This window comes from Pan troglodytes, chromosome 3, assembly GCF_028858775.2.
Source record: "Pan troglodytes isolate AG18354 chromosome 3, NHGRI_mPanTro3-v2.0_pri, whole genome shotgun sequence".
In the NCBI taxonomy this organism is placed as follows: domain Eukaryota; kingdom Metazoa; phylum Chordata; class Mammalia; order Primates; family Hominidae; genus Pan; species Pan troglodytes.
The window spans coordinates 95,710,201-95,726,974 of NC_072401.2; the positions used below are offsets into that span (position 1 = coordinate 95,710,201).

Genomic DNA, 16,774 nt, shown 5'->3' on the forward strand with positions numbered 1-16,774 from the left:
CTTTGGAATAAGTGTGGTGTGGTGCTGAGAAGAATGTATATTCTGTTGATTTGGGGTGGAGAGTTCTGTAGATGTCTATTAGGTCCGCTTGGTGCAGAGCTGACTTCAATTCCTGGATATCCTTGTTAACTTTCTGTCTCGTTGATCTGTCTAATGTTGACAGTGGGGTGTTAAAGTCTCCCATTATTGTGTGGGAGTCTCAGTCTCTTTGTAGGTCTCTAAGGACTTGGTTTATGAAACTGGGTGCTCCTGTATTGGGTGCATATATATTTAGGAGAGTTAGCTCTTCTTGTTGAATTGATCTCTTTACCATTATGTAATGGCCTTCTTTGTCTCTTTTGATCTTTGTTGGTTTAAAGTCTGTTTTATCAGAGACTAGGATTGCAACCCCTGCTTTTTTTTTTGTTTTCCATTTGCTTGGTAGATCTTCCTCCATCCCTTTATTTTGAGCCTATGTGTGTCTCTGCACGTGAGATGGGTTTCCTGAATACAGCACACTGATGGGTCTTGACTCTTTATCCAATTTGCCAGTCTGTGTCTTTTAATTGGAGCATTTAGGCCATTTACATTTAAGGTTAATATTGTTATGTGTGAATTTGATCCTGTCATTGTGATGTTAGCTGGTTATTTTGCTCATTAGCTGATGCAGTTTCTTCCTAGCTTGGGTGGTCTTTACAATTTGGCATGTTTTTGCAGGGGCTGGTACTGGTTGTTCCATTCCATGTTTAGTGCTTCCTTCAGGAGCTCTTGTAGGGCATGCCTAATGGTGACAAAATCTCTCAGCATTTGCTTGTCTGTAAAGGATTTTATTTTTCCTTCACTTATGAAGCTTAGTTTGGCTGGATATGAAATTCTGGGTTGAAAATTCTTTTCTTTAAGAATGTTGAATATTGACCCCCACTCTCTTCTGGCTTGTAGAGTTTCTGCCAAGAGATCAGCTGTTAGTCTGATGGGCTTTCCTTTGTGGGTAACCCGACCTTTCTCTTTGGCTGCCCTTAACATTTTTTCCTTCATTTCAACTTTGGTGAATCTGACAATTATGTGTCTTGGAGTTGCTGTTCTCGAGGAGTATCTTTGTGGCGTTCTCTGTATTTCCTGAATTTGAATGTTGGCCTGCCTTGCTGGATTGGGGAAGTTCTCCTGGATAATATCCTGCAGAGTGTTTTCCAACTTGGTTCCATTCTCCCCATCACTTTCAGGTACACCAATCAGACGTAGATTTGGTCTTTTCACATAGTCCCATATTTCTTGGAGGCTTTGTTCATTTCTTTTTATTCTTTTTTCTCTAAACTTCTCTTCTCGCTTCATTTCATTCATTTGATCTTCCATCACTGATACCCTTTCTTCCAGTTGATCAAACCAGCTACTGAAGCTTGTGCATTCGTCATGTAGTTCTTGTGCCATGGTTTTCAGCTCCATCAGGTCCTTTAAGGACTTCTCTGCATTGGTTATTCTAGTTAGCCATTCATCTAATCTTTTTTCAAGGTTTTTAAACTTCTTTGCCATGGGTTCAAACTTCCTCCTTTAGCTCGGAGAAGTTTGATCATCTGAAGCCTTCTTCTCTCAACTCATCAAAGTCATTCTCTGTCCAGCTTTGTTCCATTGCTGGTGAGGAGCTGCATTCCTTTGTAGGAGGAGAGGTGCTCTGATTTTTTGAATTTTCAGTTTTTCTGCTCTGTTTTTTCCCCATCTTTGTGGTTTTATCTACCTTTAGTCTTTGATGATGGTGACGTACAGATGGAGTTTTGGTTTGGATGTCCTTTCTGTTTGTTAGTTTTCCTTTTAACAGTCGGGACCCTGAGCTGCAGGTCTGTTGGAGTTTGCCGGAGGTCCACTCCGGACCCTTTTTGCCTGGGTATCAGCAGCAGAGGCTGCAGAACAGCAAATATTCGTGAACAGCAAATGTTGCTGCCTGATCGTTGCTCTGGACATTTTGTCTCAGAGGGGTACCCGGCCATGTAAGGTATCAGTCTGCCCCTACTCGGGGGTGCCTCCCAGTTAGGCTACTCAGGGGTCAGAGACCCACTTGAGGAGGCAGTCTGTCCATTCTCAGATCTCAAGCTGCATGCTGGGAAAACCACTAATGTCTCCCAAGCTGTCAGATAGGGACATTTAAGTCTGCAGAGGTTTCTGCTGCCTTTTGTTTGGCTATGCCCTGCCCCCAGAGGTGGAGTCTACGGAGGCAGGCAGGCCTCCTTGAGCTGTGGTGGGCTCCACCCAGTTCGAGCTTCCCGGCAGCTTTGTTTACCTACTCAAGCCTCAGCAATGGCAGGCACCCCTCCCCCAGCCTCACTGCCGCCTTGCAGTTTGATCTCAGACTGCTGTGCTAGCAATGAGCAAGGCTCCCTGGGCATAGGACCCTCTTAGCCATGCACGGGATATAATCTCCTGGTGTGCCGTTTGCTAAGACTGTCAGAAAAGCGCAGTATTAGGGTAGGAGTGACCCGATTTTCCAGGTGCCGTCTGTCACCCTTTTCCTTGGCTAGGAAAGAGAATTCCCTAACCCCTTGCACTTCCCGGGTGAGGCGATGCCTCACCCTGTTTCAGCTCATGCTCGGTGCACTGCACCCACTGTCCTGCACCTACTGTCTGACAATCCCCAGTGAGACAATCCCCGGTACCTCAGTTGGAAGTGCATAAATCATTCACCTTCTGCATCGCTCACGCTTCGAGCTGTAGACTGGAGTTGTTCCTATTCAGTCATCTTGCAACTGCCTCTCCCACAATTTATTTAACTAGCCTCAACTGATTAGGTTTATTTCCAGTCTTTTGTTAATACAAGCAACACTGCAATAAATAACCTGTACCTATGTCATAATTTATTTTGTATCAAGAATTATTTTTATTTTTGCAGACAGTTTTTGTCAGGAGCATTTGTTTTCTGACTGGAGACTAAAATTTTTAAATAATAGAGGGTTTTTTTTCTTTTGTCTCATTCGTTAATCATTATTTTTGGTAATAAATCATTGGTCTTCCTAAAAGTTTTCTCAATGGTGCCAATTTAAAATGCTCCCGTATAGAAGCTTTCTAAAATGGATTGCTTTTGTAAAACTGTATAAATTTATTAAAAATTGAGAAACTGTATACTGACAGTGGATTAATTGTATGTAAATTATACCTCAATAAAGGTGTTAAAATCGAAAGAAAATTCTTGAACGATTTAGAGTTCCTCTGTAAACTATATTTTTGTGTGTGTGATATTCAAAGGTTGATTATTCGTCTTTCTGACCTTGAATAGTCTTCAGAATTCTTCACTCATTTTCATCCCTACTTTGACTTCCACCTCAAGGCTTCAGCTAAAAATTTATGGAGGTGACTCCTTATCCAATATTTTTAGTCCTAAACCACAGGCTCATTTTTTCAGCCTCCTTTTGGATATATCTCTGATTACTCTTTTGGCCCCTGAACATTCTTCCACAAATCCTCAAATGCAGTCATCACACCTTTTCTCAAACCAGCTCTCCTTTTTTTACCCAACAAATAATTACGGGCCTCAACTGTGACTCAGCCCCAAGTAGTGGCTGTATATAGTAGCATTGAATAGAAGAGGTAAATTCCTTGCCTGCATGGCACATATGGTCAACTGGAGAAGGCAGACATTGGGGAGGGTATTGCAAGTTGAAAAAAGTATTTTGAACAGAAAAGAGAAAGAGACGAAAGAGAAGAGGAGAAGGAGGAAGAAAAGGAGGAAGTAGCAGTATATAGCATGTTGAGAATGGCAAACTCTGTCTATGCTGTTCCTCTCCTGGTTAAATAGACTGCCTTCCACATGGCAACGTCTATCTACTGTCTCTAAGATGATTCTACATCCACAAATTTTTCGTATTTTTCTTGGTCTCTCTTCTTTGCCATCTGGACCATTTCAATGATCTCTTAATATGCTTCCCTGCAGTAGCCACAAATACAAAGTAACCACAATAATCTTCCCAAAATGCATAGCGGTAGTTATGCTGCTTTTCTAGATAAAAACCTACAATTGCATAAGAAAAAAAGTCCATACTCTAGATCCTTCTAGATCTTTCTAATCAGATCCAATCTATCCTTCTAAGCATTTCTCTAATTCTCTTCCACCTGCAAATTTGAAGTTCATTCTTCTTCTCATGCCATTTTCTCTCTGCTTAGAATGTTCTAGCCCAGAGATTCTCAAAGTGAGATCCATGGACCACCTGCATCATCTGGGAAATTGTTGAGAATGCAAATTCTTGGGACCCGCCCAAGGTCTACTGACTCAAAGTTGCACAAAGTATATTTTAGTGAGCATCCAGGTGACCCTGATGCACATAAAGTTTGAAAAGCACTGCCCAGGTCCAAGTCTTCCTCTTGAAATTCTAGCTATCTTTGAGCCTAAATCTAAATGTCATTTTCACTTTAAAGCCTAATTTCCCTGGTCATAAATAATTTCCATTTCTTCTAAACTTTCAAAGTAACTTTATTTGTTGAAACATGTTAGTGTAACACAAAACTTTGTATTTTTAAAATACACTATTTCATTCCAAAATGAGGTTTAGTATTCATGGCCCATTTTATTTGTGAGCTATGTATGTGTCTATGGCTTGGATCATAGCAGTGGCAATGGTCGTGGGGAGATAGGTTTCAGAGAATGGTGATTCTACAGATTGATTGAAAGAAACGAGCTTTAAAAGAAGCCAAAAGTAGCTTTTGGCTCAAAAAGGGTGTGAGAATAGTTTGAGGGAAGAGAGAAGACAATGGAGCATAGGATGGGAGAAAGTGTGTCAGGTAAAAACAAGGACAGTTTCTATTGTTTCTCTTCCAATACCATGGGTGTGGGCACTAATGCAACAATCCAGAAGCCAACTATCCCCTTCAAGTTTCCTCAGATGGCACTGAGTGGAAGCAAAGAAACTCCCTATTTTTTTCAGCATGATTAGGATGAAGGACATTACTGAGTATATAATTTTAAGTCTAAGAAATTTCAACCTCCATATGCCATATGTATTTTCTGCTAAGTAATTTTCTCTAATAACTTACAATATGCATACTAGCCAAAGTTTGGAATGAAACATACCTGTCCAATTTTTCAGCTAAACTCCAAAAAGGGCTTGGAGAGCAAACAGATGTAAGGCAGGAAAAGCAGGAGGTGATATAAAATAAAATTGTCTAATTGTCCAGGGAACTCATGGAAAGTTAAACTGATACAGGTGATATATTTATACTTTTCTCTTATTTAATTCCATTCTTATTTGTACTATAGTATGCTATACTAAAGTCATTTAATGAATATTGAATATATATCATGTATTTGTTTCAGTTATCAAAAATCTTAAGCACAATAAACATGTTACCTGTGTTTTTGGTCAAATATCTTGCTATTGCTAGGCTCTGGTGAAGAGTAAGTCCATCAACTTCCAAAATGGGGATTTTTCCAAATGGGAGAGCTTAAAATAAAATGAGCAAAGAATTAACTTCATAACAAAACCGGAAGTTATATTACTTCCATTTTTACTGATCATCGTGAAAACAAAGCATGATTTTATGGAATCATGAAATTCTTAAATATTTTTAAAGGAACACTTGACAACTTGTAGTGGAATATTTATATTTTATAAGTTTTGTTTAAGTTGTTAGAAAACCTGATTTAAAATTAGTGACAGAATTTGTTCTTAAGCTCAGGTTTATAGTGACACCATATACTCTACTGTATTTTACGTGCTTACTGTTAAAAAAATTAATTGTAAAGCTTCATTATTTTTTGCAGCCTCAGTCTGAGGATTATGAAGAGTTTGATTTACATATTGAGTTATGGTAAGAACTTAGCCATAGCCTTTTTAAAATTAATACATAATAATTGCACATACTATGGGGTACATGATATATGCACACAATGTAATGATCAAGAAATTTTTTATTTCTTATTTAATTTCTTCATTGACCTAGTGATCATTCAGGACCATGTTGTTTAATTTCCATATATTTGTATAGTTTCCAAAGCTCTTTTTATTATTGATTTCTAGTTTTATTCCACTGTGGTCTGAGAAAATACTCGATATAATTTTCATTTTTAAAAATTTATTTTAAAAAATTTATTGAGATGTGTTTTGTGGCTTAACATATGGCCCATCCTGTGTGCTGCTAAGAAGAATGTGCAGTCTGTAGCTTATGGATAAAAAAATTTTTTTTTGAGGTGGAGTCTCGCTCTGTCACTGAGGCTGGAGTGCAGTGGTGCGATCTCAGCTCACTGCAACTTCCACCTCCCAGGTTCAAGTGATTCTCCTGCCTCAGCCTCCTGAGTAGCCAGGACTACAGGTTCGTGCCACCACACCCAGATAAGTTTTGTATTTTTAGTAGAGATGGGGTTTTGCTATGTTGGCCAGGCCGGTCTTGAATTCCTGACCTCAAGTGATCCACCTACCTCAGCCTCCCAAAGTGCTAGGATTACAGGCATGAGCAACCACGCCTGGCCTATGGATGAAATGTTCTGTAAATGTCTGTTAGGTCCATTTGGTCTCTAGCGCAGATTCAGCCCAATGTTTCTTTGTTGGTTTTCTGGCTAGATTATCTGTCCAGTGCTGACAGGGAAGTGTTGACATCTCCAACTCTTGTTACATTAGAATCTATCTCTAACTTCAGTTCTAACAATATTTGCTTCATATATTTGGGTGCACATATACTTACAATTGTTATATCTTCTTGCTGAATTGACCACTTTATTATTATATAATGACTTTTTCTCTTTTTACATTTTTTACTTAAAGTCTATTTTGTCTGCTATAAACATTGCTGCTCCTGCATGCTTTTGGTTCCTGTTTTTATGGAATATTTTTTTCCATTCCTTCATTTTTAGTCTATGTGTGTCTTTTCAGGTGAACAGAGTTAATTGTAGGCAGCAGATAGTTGGCTTGTATTTTGTTTTTGATTCAGCCACTTTGTATCTTTTTAATTGGGGAATTTAAATCATTTGTATTCATTGATAGATAAAGGCTTATTTATCTTTGTGATTTAGTGGTTATCTATAGTAACAACTTTTGATTTTTTCTCTTTCTCATTTCTGTATCTGTTCTACCAGTTAGTTTTATACTTTCATGTGTTTTCATGATGGTAGATATCATCCTTTCACTTCCAGATGTAGGGCTTCCTTAAGCATTTCTTGTAGGAACAGTCTATTGGTGATACATTTCCTCAGTTTTTGCTTGTGTGAGAAAGACTATTTCTCCCCCATTTTTATATTATACTTTAAGTTCTAGGGTACATGTGCACAACGTGCAGGTTTGTTACATAGGTATACATGTGCCATGTTGGTGTGCTGCACCCATTAACTCATCATTTACATTAGGTATATCTCCTAATACTATCCCTCCCTGCTACCCCCACCCTGCAACAGGCCCCAGTGTGTGATGTTCCCCATCCTGTGTCCAAGTGTTCTCATTGTTCAGTTCCCACCTATGAGTGAGAACATGCAGTGTTTGGTTTTCTGTCCTTGCGATAGTTTGCTCAGAATGATGGTTTCCAGCTTCATCCATGTCCCTACAAAGGACATGAACTCATCATTTTTTATGGCTGCATAGTATTCCATGGTATATATGTACCACATTTTCTTAATCCTGTCTAACACTGATGGACATTTGGGTTGGTTCCAGGTCTTTACTATTGTTAATAGTGCCGCAATAAACATACATGTGCATGTGTCTTTATGGGAGCATGATTTATAATCCTTTGGGTATATTCCCAGTAATGGGATCACTGGGTCAAATGGTATTTCTATATCTAGATCCATGAGGAATCGCCACACTGTCTTCCACAATGGTTGAACTAGTTTACAGTCCCACCAACAGTGTAAAAGTGTTCCTATTTCTCCACATCCTCTCCAGCACCTGTTGTTTCCTGACTTTTTAATGATCACCATTCTAACTGGTGTGAGATGGTATCTCACCATGGTTTTGATTTGCATTTCTGTGATGACCAGTGATGATGAGCATTTTTTCATGTGTCTGTTGACGGCATAAATGTCTTTTTTTGAGAAGTGTCTGTTCATATCCTTTGCCCACTTTTTGATGGGGTTGTTTGATTTTTTCTTGTAAATTTGTTTAAGTTCTTTGTAGATTCTGGATATTAGCCATTTGTCAGATGGATAGATTGCAAAATTTTTCTCCCATTCTGCAGGTTGCCTGTTCACTCTAATGGTAGTTTCTTTTACTGTGCAGAAGCTCCTTAGTTTAATTAGATCCCATTTGTCAATTTTGGCTTTTGTTGCCATTGCTTTTGGTGTTTTAGTCATGAAGTCCTTGCCCATGCCTATGTCCTGAATGGTATTGCCTATGTTTTCTTCTAGGGTTTTTATGGTTTTAGGTCTGACATTGAAGTCTTTAATCCATCTTGAATGAATTTTTGTATAAGGTGAAAGGAAGGGATCCAGTTTCAGCTTTCTACATATGGCTAGCCAGTTTTCCCAGCACCATTTATTAAATAGGGAATCCTTTCCCCATTTCTTGTTTTTGTCAGGTTTGTCAAAGATCAGATGGTTGTAGATGTGTGGTATTATTTCTGAGGCCTCTGTTCTGTTCCATTGATCTATATCTCTGTTTTGGTACCAGTACCATGGTGTTTTGGTTACTGTAGCCTTGTAGTATAGTTTGAAGTCAGGTAGCATGATGCCTCCAGCTTTGTTCTTTTTGCTTAGGATTGACTTGGCAATGCAGGCTCTTTTTTGGTTCCATATGAACTTTAAAGTAGTTTTTTCCAATTCTGTGAAGAAAGTCACTTGTAGGTGGCTGGGGATGGCATTGAATCTATAAATTACCTTGGGCACTATGGCCATTTTCACAATATTGATTCTTCCTACCCATGAGCATGGAATGTTCTTCCATTTGTTTGTATCCTCTTTTATTTCGTTGAGCAGTGGTTTGTAGTTCTCCTTGAAGAGGTCCTTCACATCCCTTGTAAGTTGGATTCCTAGGTATTTTATTCTCTTTGAAGCAATTGTGAATGGGAGTTAATTCATGATTTGGCTCTCTGTTCGTCTGTTATTGGTGTATAGCAATGCTTGTGATTTTTGTACATTGATTTTTTATCCTGAGACTGTGTTGAAGTTGCTTATCAGCTTAAGGAGATTTTGGGCTGAGATGATGGGGTTTTCTAAATATACAATCATGTCATCTGCAAACAGGGACAATTTGACTTCCTCTCTTCCTAATTGAATAACCTTTATTTCTTTCTCTTGCCTGATTGCTCTTGTCAGAACTTCCAACACTATGTTGAATAGGAGTGGTGTGAGAGGGCATCCCTGTCTTGTGCCAGTTTTCAAAGGGAATGCTTCCAGTTTTTGCCCATTCAGTATGATATTGGCTGTGGGTTTGTCATAAATAGCTCTTATTATTTTGAGATACATCCCATCAATACCTAATTTATTGAGAGTTTTTAGCATGAAGGGCTGTTGAATTTTGTTGAAGGCCTTTTCTGCATCTATTGAGATGATCATGTGGTTTTTGTCTTTGGTTCTGTTAAGGTGATGGATTACATTTATTGATTTGCATATGTTGAACGAGCTTTGCATCCCAGGGATCAAGCCAACTTGATCTTGGTGGATAAGGTTTTTGATGTGCTGCTGGATTCGGTTTGCCCGTATTTTATTGAGGATTTTCCCATCGATGTTCATCAGGGATATAGGTCTAAACTTCTCTTTTTTTGTGTGTCTCTGCCAGGCTTTGGTATCAGGGTGATGCTGGCCTCATAAAATGAGTTAGGGAGGATTCCCTCTTTTTCTATTGATTGGAATACTTTCAGAAGGAATGGTACCAGCTCCTCCTTGTATCTCTGGTAGAATTCAGCTATGAGTCCATCTGGTCCTGGACTTCTTTTTGTTGGTAGGCTATTAATTATTGCCTCAATTTCAGAGCCTGTTATTGGTCTATTCAGGGATTCAACTTCTTCCTGGTTTATTTTTGGGAGGGTGTATGTGTCGAGGAATTTATCCATTTCTTCTAGATTTTCTAGTTTATTTGTGTAGAGGTGTTTATACTGTTCTCTGATGGTAGTTTGTATTTCTGTGGGATCGGTGGTGATATCCCCTTTATCATTTTTCATTGCATCTATTTGATTCTTCTCTCTTTTCTTCTTTATTAGTCTTGCTAGCAGTCTATCAATTTTGTTGATCTTTTCAAAAAATAAGCTCCTGGGTTCGCTTATTTTTTGAAGGGTTTTTTGTGTCTCTGTCTCCTTCAGTTCTGTTCTGATCTTACTTATTTCTTGCCTGCTGCTAGCTTTTGAATGTGTTTGCTCTTGCATCTCTAGTTCTCTTAATTGGGATGTTAGGGTGTCAATTTTAGATCTTTTCTGCTTTCTCTTGTGGGCATTTAGTGCTATAAATTTCCCTCTACACACTGCTTTAAATGTATCCCAGAGATTCTGGTACGTTGTGTCTTTGTTCTCATTGGTTTCAAAGAACATGTTTATTTCTGCCTTCATTTCGTTATGTACCCAGTAGTCATTCAGGAGCAGGTTGTTCAGTTTCCATGTATTTGTGTGGTTTTGAGTGAGTTTCTTAATCCTGAGTTCTAGTTTGATTGCACTGTGGTCTGAGAGACAGTTTGTTGTGATTTCTGTTCTTTTACATTTGCTGAGGAGTGCTTTACTTCCAAGTAATTGGTCAATTTTGGAATAAGTGTGGTGTGGTGCTGAGAAGAATGTATATTCTGTTGATTTGGGGTGGAGAGTTCTGTAGATGTCTATTAGGTCTGCTTGGTGCAGAGCTGGCTTTAAGTCCTGGACATCATTGTTAACCTTCTTTCTCATTGATCTGTCTAATATTGACATTGAGGTGTTAAAGTCTCCCATTATTATTGTGTGGGAGCCTAAGTCTCTTTGTAGGTCTCTAAGGACTTGGTTTATGAATCTGGATGCTCCTCTACCAGGTGCATATATATTTAGGATAGTTAGCTCTTCTTGTTGAATTGATCCCTTTACCATTATGTAATGGCCTTCTTTATCTCTTTTGATTTAAGTTGGTTTAAAGTCTGTTTTATCAGAGAGTAGGATTGCAACCCCTCCTTTTTTTTTGTTTTCCATTTGCTTGGTAGATCTTCCTCCATCCCTTTATTTTGAGCCTATGTGTGTCTCTGCACATGAGATGGGTCTCCTGAATACAGCACACTGATGGGTCTTGAGTCTTTATCCAATTTGCCAGTCTGTGTCTTTTAATTGGAGCATTTAGGCCATTTACATTTAAGGTTAATATTGTTATGTGTGAATTTGATCCTGTCATTATATTAGCTGGTTTTTGCCCATTAGTTGATGCAGTTTCTTCCTTGCATTGACGGTCTTTACAATTTGGCATGTTTTTGCAGGGGCTGGTACAGGTTGTTTCTTTCCATGTTTAGTGCTTCCTTCAGGAGCTCTTGTAAGCAGACCTGGTGTTGACAGAATCTCTCAGCATTTGCTTCTCTGTGAAGGATTTTATTTCTCCTTCACTTATGAAGCTTAGTTTGGCTGGATATGAAATTCTGGGTTGAAAATTGTTTTATTTAAGCATGTTGAATATTGGCCCCCACTCTCTTCTGGCTTGTAGAGTTTCTGCTGAGAGATCCGATGTTAGTCTGATGGGCTTCCCTTTGTGGGTAACCTGACCTTTCTCTCTGGTTGCCCTTAACATTTTTTCCTTCATTTCAACCTTGGTGAATCTGACGATTACATGTCTTGGAGTTGTTCTTCTCAAGGAATGTCTTTGTGGTGTTCTCTGTATTTCCTGAATTTGCATGTTGGCCTGTCTTGCTAGGTTGGGGAAGTTCTCCTGGATAATATACTGAAGAGTGTTTTCCAGCTTGGTTCCATTCTCCCCATCATGTTTAGGTACACCAATCAAATGTAGATCTGGTCTTTTCACATAGTCGCATGTTTCTTGGAGACTTTGTTCATTTCTTTTTACTCTTTTCTCTCTAAACTTCTCTTCTCACTTCATTTCATTAATTTGATCTTCAATCACTGATACCCTTTCTTCCACTTGATCAAATCGGCTACTGAAGCTTGTGCACGCATCATGATGTTCTCATCCCATGGTTTTCAGTTCCATCAAGTCATTTAAGGCCTTCTCTACACTGTTTATTCTAATTAACCATTCGTCTAATCTTTTTTCAAGGTTTTCAGCTTCCTTGTGATGGGTTCAAACATCCTCGTTTAGCTCAGAGAAGTTTGTTACTACCGACCTTCTGAAGCCTACTTCTGTCAACTCGTCAAAGTCATTCTCCATTCAGCTTTGTTCCATTGCTGGCAAGGAGCTGCAATCCTTTGGACAAGAAGGGGTGTTCTGATTTTTAGAATTTTCAGCTTTTCTGCTCTGGTTTCTCCCCATCTTTGTGGTTTTATCTACCTTTGGCCTTTGATGATGGTGACCTACAGATTGGGTTTTGGTGTGGATGTCCTTTTTGTTGATGTTGATGCTATTCCTTTCTGTTTGTTAGTTTTCCTTCTAACAGTCAGGTCCCTCAGCTGCAGGTCTGTTGGAGTTTGCTGGAGGTCCACTCCAGACCCTGTTTGCCGTTATATAACTAGCGGAGGCTGCAGAACAGCAAATATTGCAGAACAGCAAATATTGCTGCCTGATCCTTCCTCTGGAAGCTTCATCTCAGAGGGACACCCAGCTGTATGAGGTGTCAGTCAGCCCCTACTGGGAACTATCTCCCAGTTAGGCTACTTGGGGGTCAGGGACCCAGTTGAGGAGGCACTCTGTCCATTCTCAGAACTCAAACACCATGCTGGAAGAACCACTGCTCTCTTCAGAGCTGTCAGACAGGGACGTTTAAGTCTGCAGAAGTTTCTGCTGCCTTTTGTTCAGCTATGCACTGCCCCCAGAGGTGGAGTCTACAGAGGCAGGCAGGCCTTCTTGAGCTGCAGTAGGCTCCACCCAGTTCGAGCTTCCCAGCCGCTTTGTTTACCTACTCAAGCCTCAGCCATGGCAGACACCCCTCCCCCAGCTAGGCTGCCGCCTTGCAGTTCGATCTCAAACTGCTGCACAAGCAGTTAGCAAGGCTCCGTGGGCATGGGACCCACTGAGCCAGGCGTGGGATATAATCTCCTGTTGTGCCATTTGCTAAGACCATTGGAAAAATGCAGTATTTGGGTGGCAGTGTTCCAATTTTCCAGATACAGTCTGTCATGGCTTCCTTTGGCTAGGAAAGGGAAATCCCTCAACCCCCTGTGCTTCCTGGGTGAGGCAATACCCCACCCTGCTTCAGCTTGCCCTCCGTGGGCTGCACCCACTGACCAACCAGTCCCAGTGAGATGAACCAGGTACCTCAGTTGGAAATGCAGAAATCACCCATCTTCTGCATCAGTCACGCTGGGAGCTGCAGACCGGAGCTGTTCCTATTCAGCCATCTTGGAAAAGATCTCTCCTTCATTTTTGAAGGATAGCTTTGCTGGTTATAGTATTCTTGGCTGACAGGTTTTTTTTTTTTTTTCCAGCACTTTGAACATATCATTCCATTGTCTCCTGGCCTGTAAAATTTCTGCTGAGAAATCTGCTGTCAGTCTGATGGGGATTCCTTTATGTATGACTTGACACTTTTCTGTTACTATTTTTGGAATTCTCTTTGTCCTTGAGGACAAAGTCAAACTTGACAACTTGACAAGCTTGACAGTTTGACTTTAATGTTTAATGACTTTAATGTTGAATCTATACCTGAGCTTCATGTATCTGGATGTCTAAATCTCTTGCTAGACTTGGGAAGTTTTAACTATCATTTTGTTAATTGGTTTTCTATGCCTTTGTCCATCTCTTCTCCTTCTGGAATTCCCAAAATCCCCAAATTCAAACATTTGGGTGCTTTATGGTTTCCCAAATGATGTAATACAGGCTTTCTTCATCCTTTTTTCATTCTTTTATTTTTTTCTTTGGTCTGACTGGGTTATTTCAAAAGACCTGTCTTCAAGTTCAGAAATTCTTCTGCTTGACCTAGTCTATTGAAGCTCTAGTTGTATTTTTTAAATTTCATTCATTGAATTCTTTAGCTCCAGAATTGTTTGGATTTTTTTTATAATATCTATCTGTTATATTGAATTTCTCATTCAGATCATTGTCTTCCTGATTTCTTTGTATTATCTGTATTCTTTTGTATCTCACTGAGTTTCTTTAATACCATTATTGTCAATTCTTTTTCAGGCATTTCATGTATTTCCTTTTTATGGAATTGGTTACTGGAGAATTATTGGGTTCCTTTGGAGATGTCTTGTTTCCTTGCTTTTTCATATTTCTTGTGTCTTTATGTTGATTTCTGTGTATCTGGTATAGTAGTCGCTCCTTTCAGTTTTATGGATTGATTTTTGTAGGGAAACCCTTTTTCCTATAGATATATCTATAGTGTTGGTTGGGTAGGGTACTTTAGCTTTGATTCTAAGTAGGTGCAATAATGTAGTCTTCATATGATTTCTTCAGCTATAGTCAGCATCAGTGGTGTCTGTGAGTTTCTCAGTGGCTTAGGCTGTAGTTATTAGTGGAGGCTGTGGTGAGTCTTTGCTGGGGAGGGGGATGCCAAGTGGACTCATCCTCAGGCACTAGTGGTGGCTACAGTGGCCTGGGTGTGTGGATTCCTAGGCCCCTGAATGGGATGCACTGGTACCAGCAGTGCTGGGTAAGGCAGATCCAACCCCCCAGACAATGCTTGTGAGTCCCAATGACAGTGGCAAGCAGAAAAGGTGACCTCAGGCCCCTGGATGATATGCACAAGCACTGGTGGTGGCTGGTGGAGTAGGTTGATCCTCAGGCCACTGGACAATGCATTCAGGAATTGGCAGCAGCAGTGACAGGCAAGATAGGCCTGTCCTCAGGTCTCCTGAGAGTGCATGTTTGCACCAGTGGCAGCAGGCAGGGCACGTTGATCCCCAGACCCCTGGATAATGTGCTTGGGTGCCAGTGGCAGTGGTAGTGGGTGGGGTGGGCTGGTCCTCAGGCATGCAGATGGTGCACATAAATGCTAGTGGTGATAAGTGTGGCAGTACTATCCTCAGGTCCTGGAATGGCATATTGGTGAGCTGGTCCCCGGGCTTCATAAAGGTGCATGAAGGTACATTGTGGCCCTGATACTAGAGAAGGTATGGTTGCTGTCTGTGGCAACAGCCCCAGACAGGCAGCTCTCAGACTCTGGAGAGTGCGTGCTTTAGCTTCCTGTGTTACAGCAGCAGCCTGTCTGGTATGCTACACTGTCTCTTCCCCAAGGTTTGGGACACTACATGGGCTAAAGGGCTAGGCAACCAGCCACAACACTTAAGTGTTGCAATGCTGCAGCCCTCTGGGTTGTTGTGGGGGGATGTCAGCAGGGCTCCAGGGATGTGGAGATGCACGGGCTTTTGGGTTCCAAGGCAAAATATAGTCTGGTGGGGACTGGGCTCTCCAAGTGGCACCATCATGCAGCTACTTGGGTCTCAGGGGGTGTGTAGGACACAGCACAAACTGCCACTCTGGAACAATGTTCTCACATGGACTCCAGGCACTCCCTATCCTAGTCTCAGGGCCCATAAGGCCCAAGGGGGCTCTCCCATGGCTAGAATTGCAGGAGTCTGCGGAGTAAATGTGGACCACTGGGGATATCTCTCTTACCTTTTCCCCACAATGGGGAGTCCCTCCTGGCTCCAAGCTGATTCCAGCCACATCAGCTGCTTCGCTTCCTTTTCTTTCTGTGCCTCAGAGGTTTCCCATCACTTCCCAGCTGAATTCCAGTCTTCTCTCTTAGATGCTCTATTAGATGTGTGGTTATCTACTTGCTATTTTGATCCTTCTTTGAGGAGATGAGTGTCAGTTACCTCTAGTCATTAATTTTGAAGCCCCACTTCATTTTGATGAGGGACTATTTGAAATGTATAGCAAGGCAGCAAGCATTTTTGCACAAATATCGCACAGACTGATAGCAGATACCATATTAATATTTTATCTGTAAATCCTACTGTTTTCTTATCTAAACCTATAATATTTTTGTCACAAAGTAATATGCATTTATTATAGAAAAATTATAAACTGATAAATGAAAATAATTCAGCCACATAGTTTTAACCATTTTAATATTTTAATTGATTTCCCATATATATTTTAAAACAAATTATAATGCATGTAAATCACTTTTCATTTCAAGTTTTGTAAGTCACTTTTCATTTCACAGTATCTTTTAAACATCTTTCTAAATCAATGAAACATCATCTTTTTAATGACTACGTAATACTTTGCCATGTGTGTTGACCACAACTTTCCCAACCAGTGCCTTAGTTTTGGACATAAAATTATTTTAAAAGAGAGAAAATAATAAAGTGCCAGTCACACTCTGATGACCCTCATACAACTACTAGAATCAACTTTGTGTGTCTCCTTCAAGTATCTTTCATATGCACGCCTAAATAAGTATAAGAGAACTGTACTTCACATCTGGAATAAAAATACCTTTAAGTAATTACCTTTAAGTAATGAGTGTCCCAACTACTATTTTTGGTGCCTGAGATACTTCAGTGAGCAAAACAAAGTCTCAAATGAAATTGACATGAGTTGGGATGCCTTATTTGAAGCAAAATATGTGAACAAGAAGGAATCAAAATGCGTAATTTTTTTGTCAGGGAGAGGTTTTTTTTGTGCTAGGCATTGTACTAAATATTTAGCATGCCCATTAGGTCTTCTTTTACCTACAACAACCTTACGAAGTAGGTGATAACTATCTCATTTTATAAATGAAGGGATGAAGTTAAGAGGTTATATAAATTGCCCTGGTCACACACCTGGTAAAGGTAGGCTTCACACTGAGGTCACTTGGAACCCTTGCTCAGCTGTTTTCTTAGTTCTATGAGCCAT

General features: G+C 40.1%; 1 protein-coding gene across 1 annotated transcript in view; it reads right to left on the minus strand.

Annotated features, from left to right (window-relative positions):
* Positions 1–16,774, minus strand: part of HPGDS (hematopoietic prostaglandin D synthase) — a 43,565-nt gene that overhangs the window by 13,319 nt on the left and 13,472 nt on the right. The window contains exon 3 of the mRNA XM_016951886.3: positions 5,304–5,396. Within this exon, the coding sequence (XP_016807375.1) occupies positions 5,304–5,396 (93 nt within the window). The remainder of the gene's footprint in view (positions 1–5,303; positions 5,397–16,774) is intronic.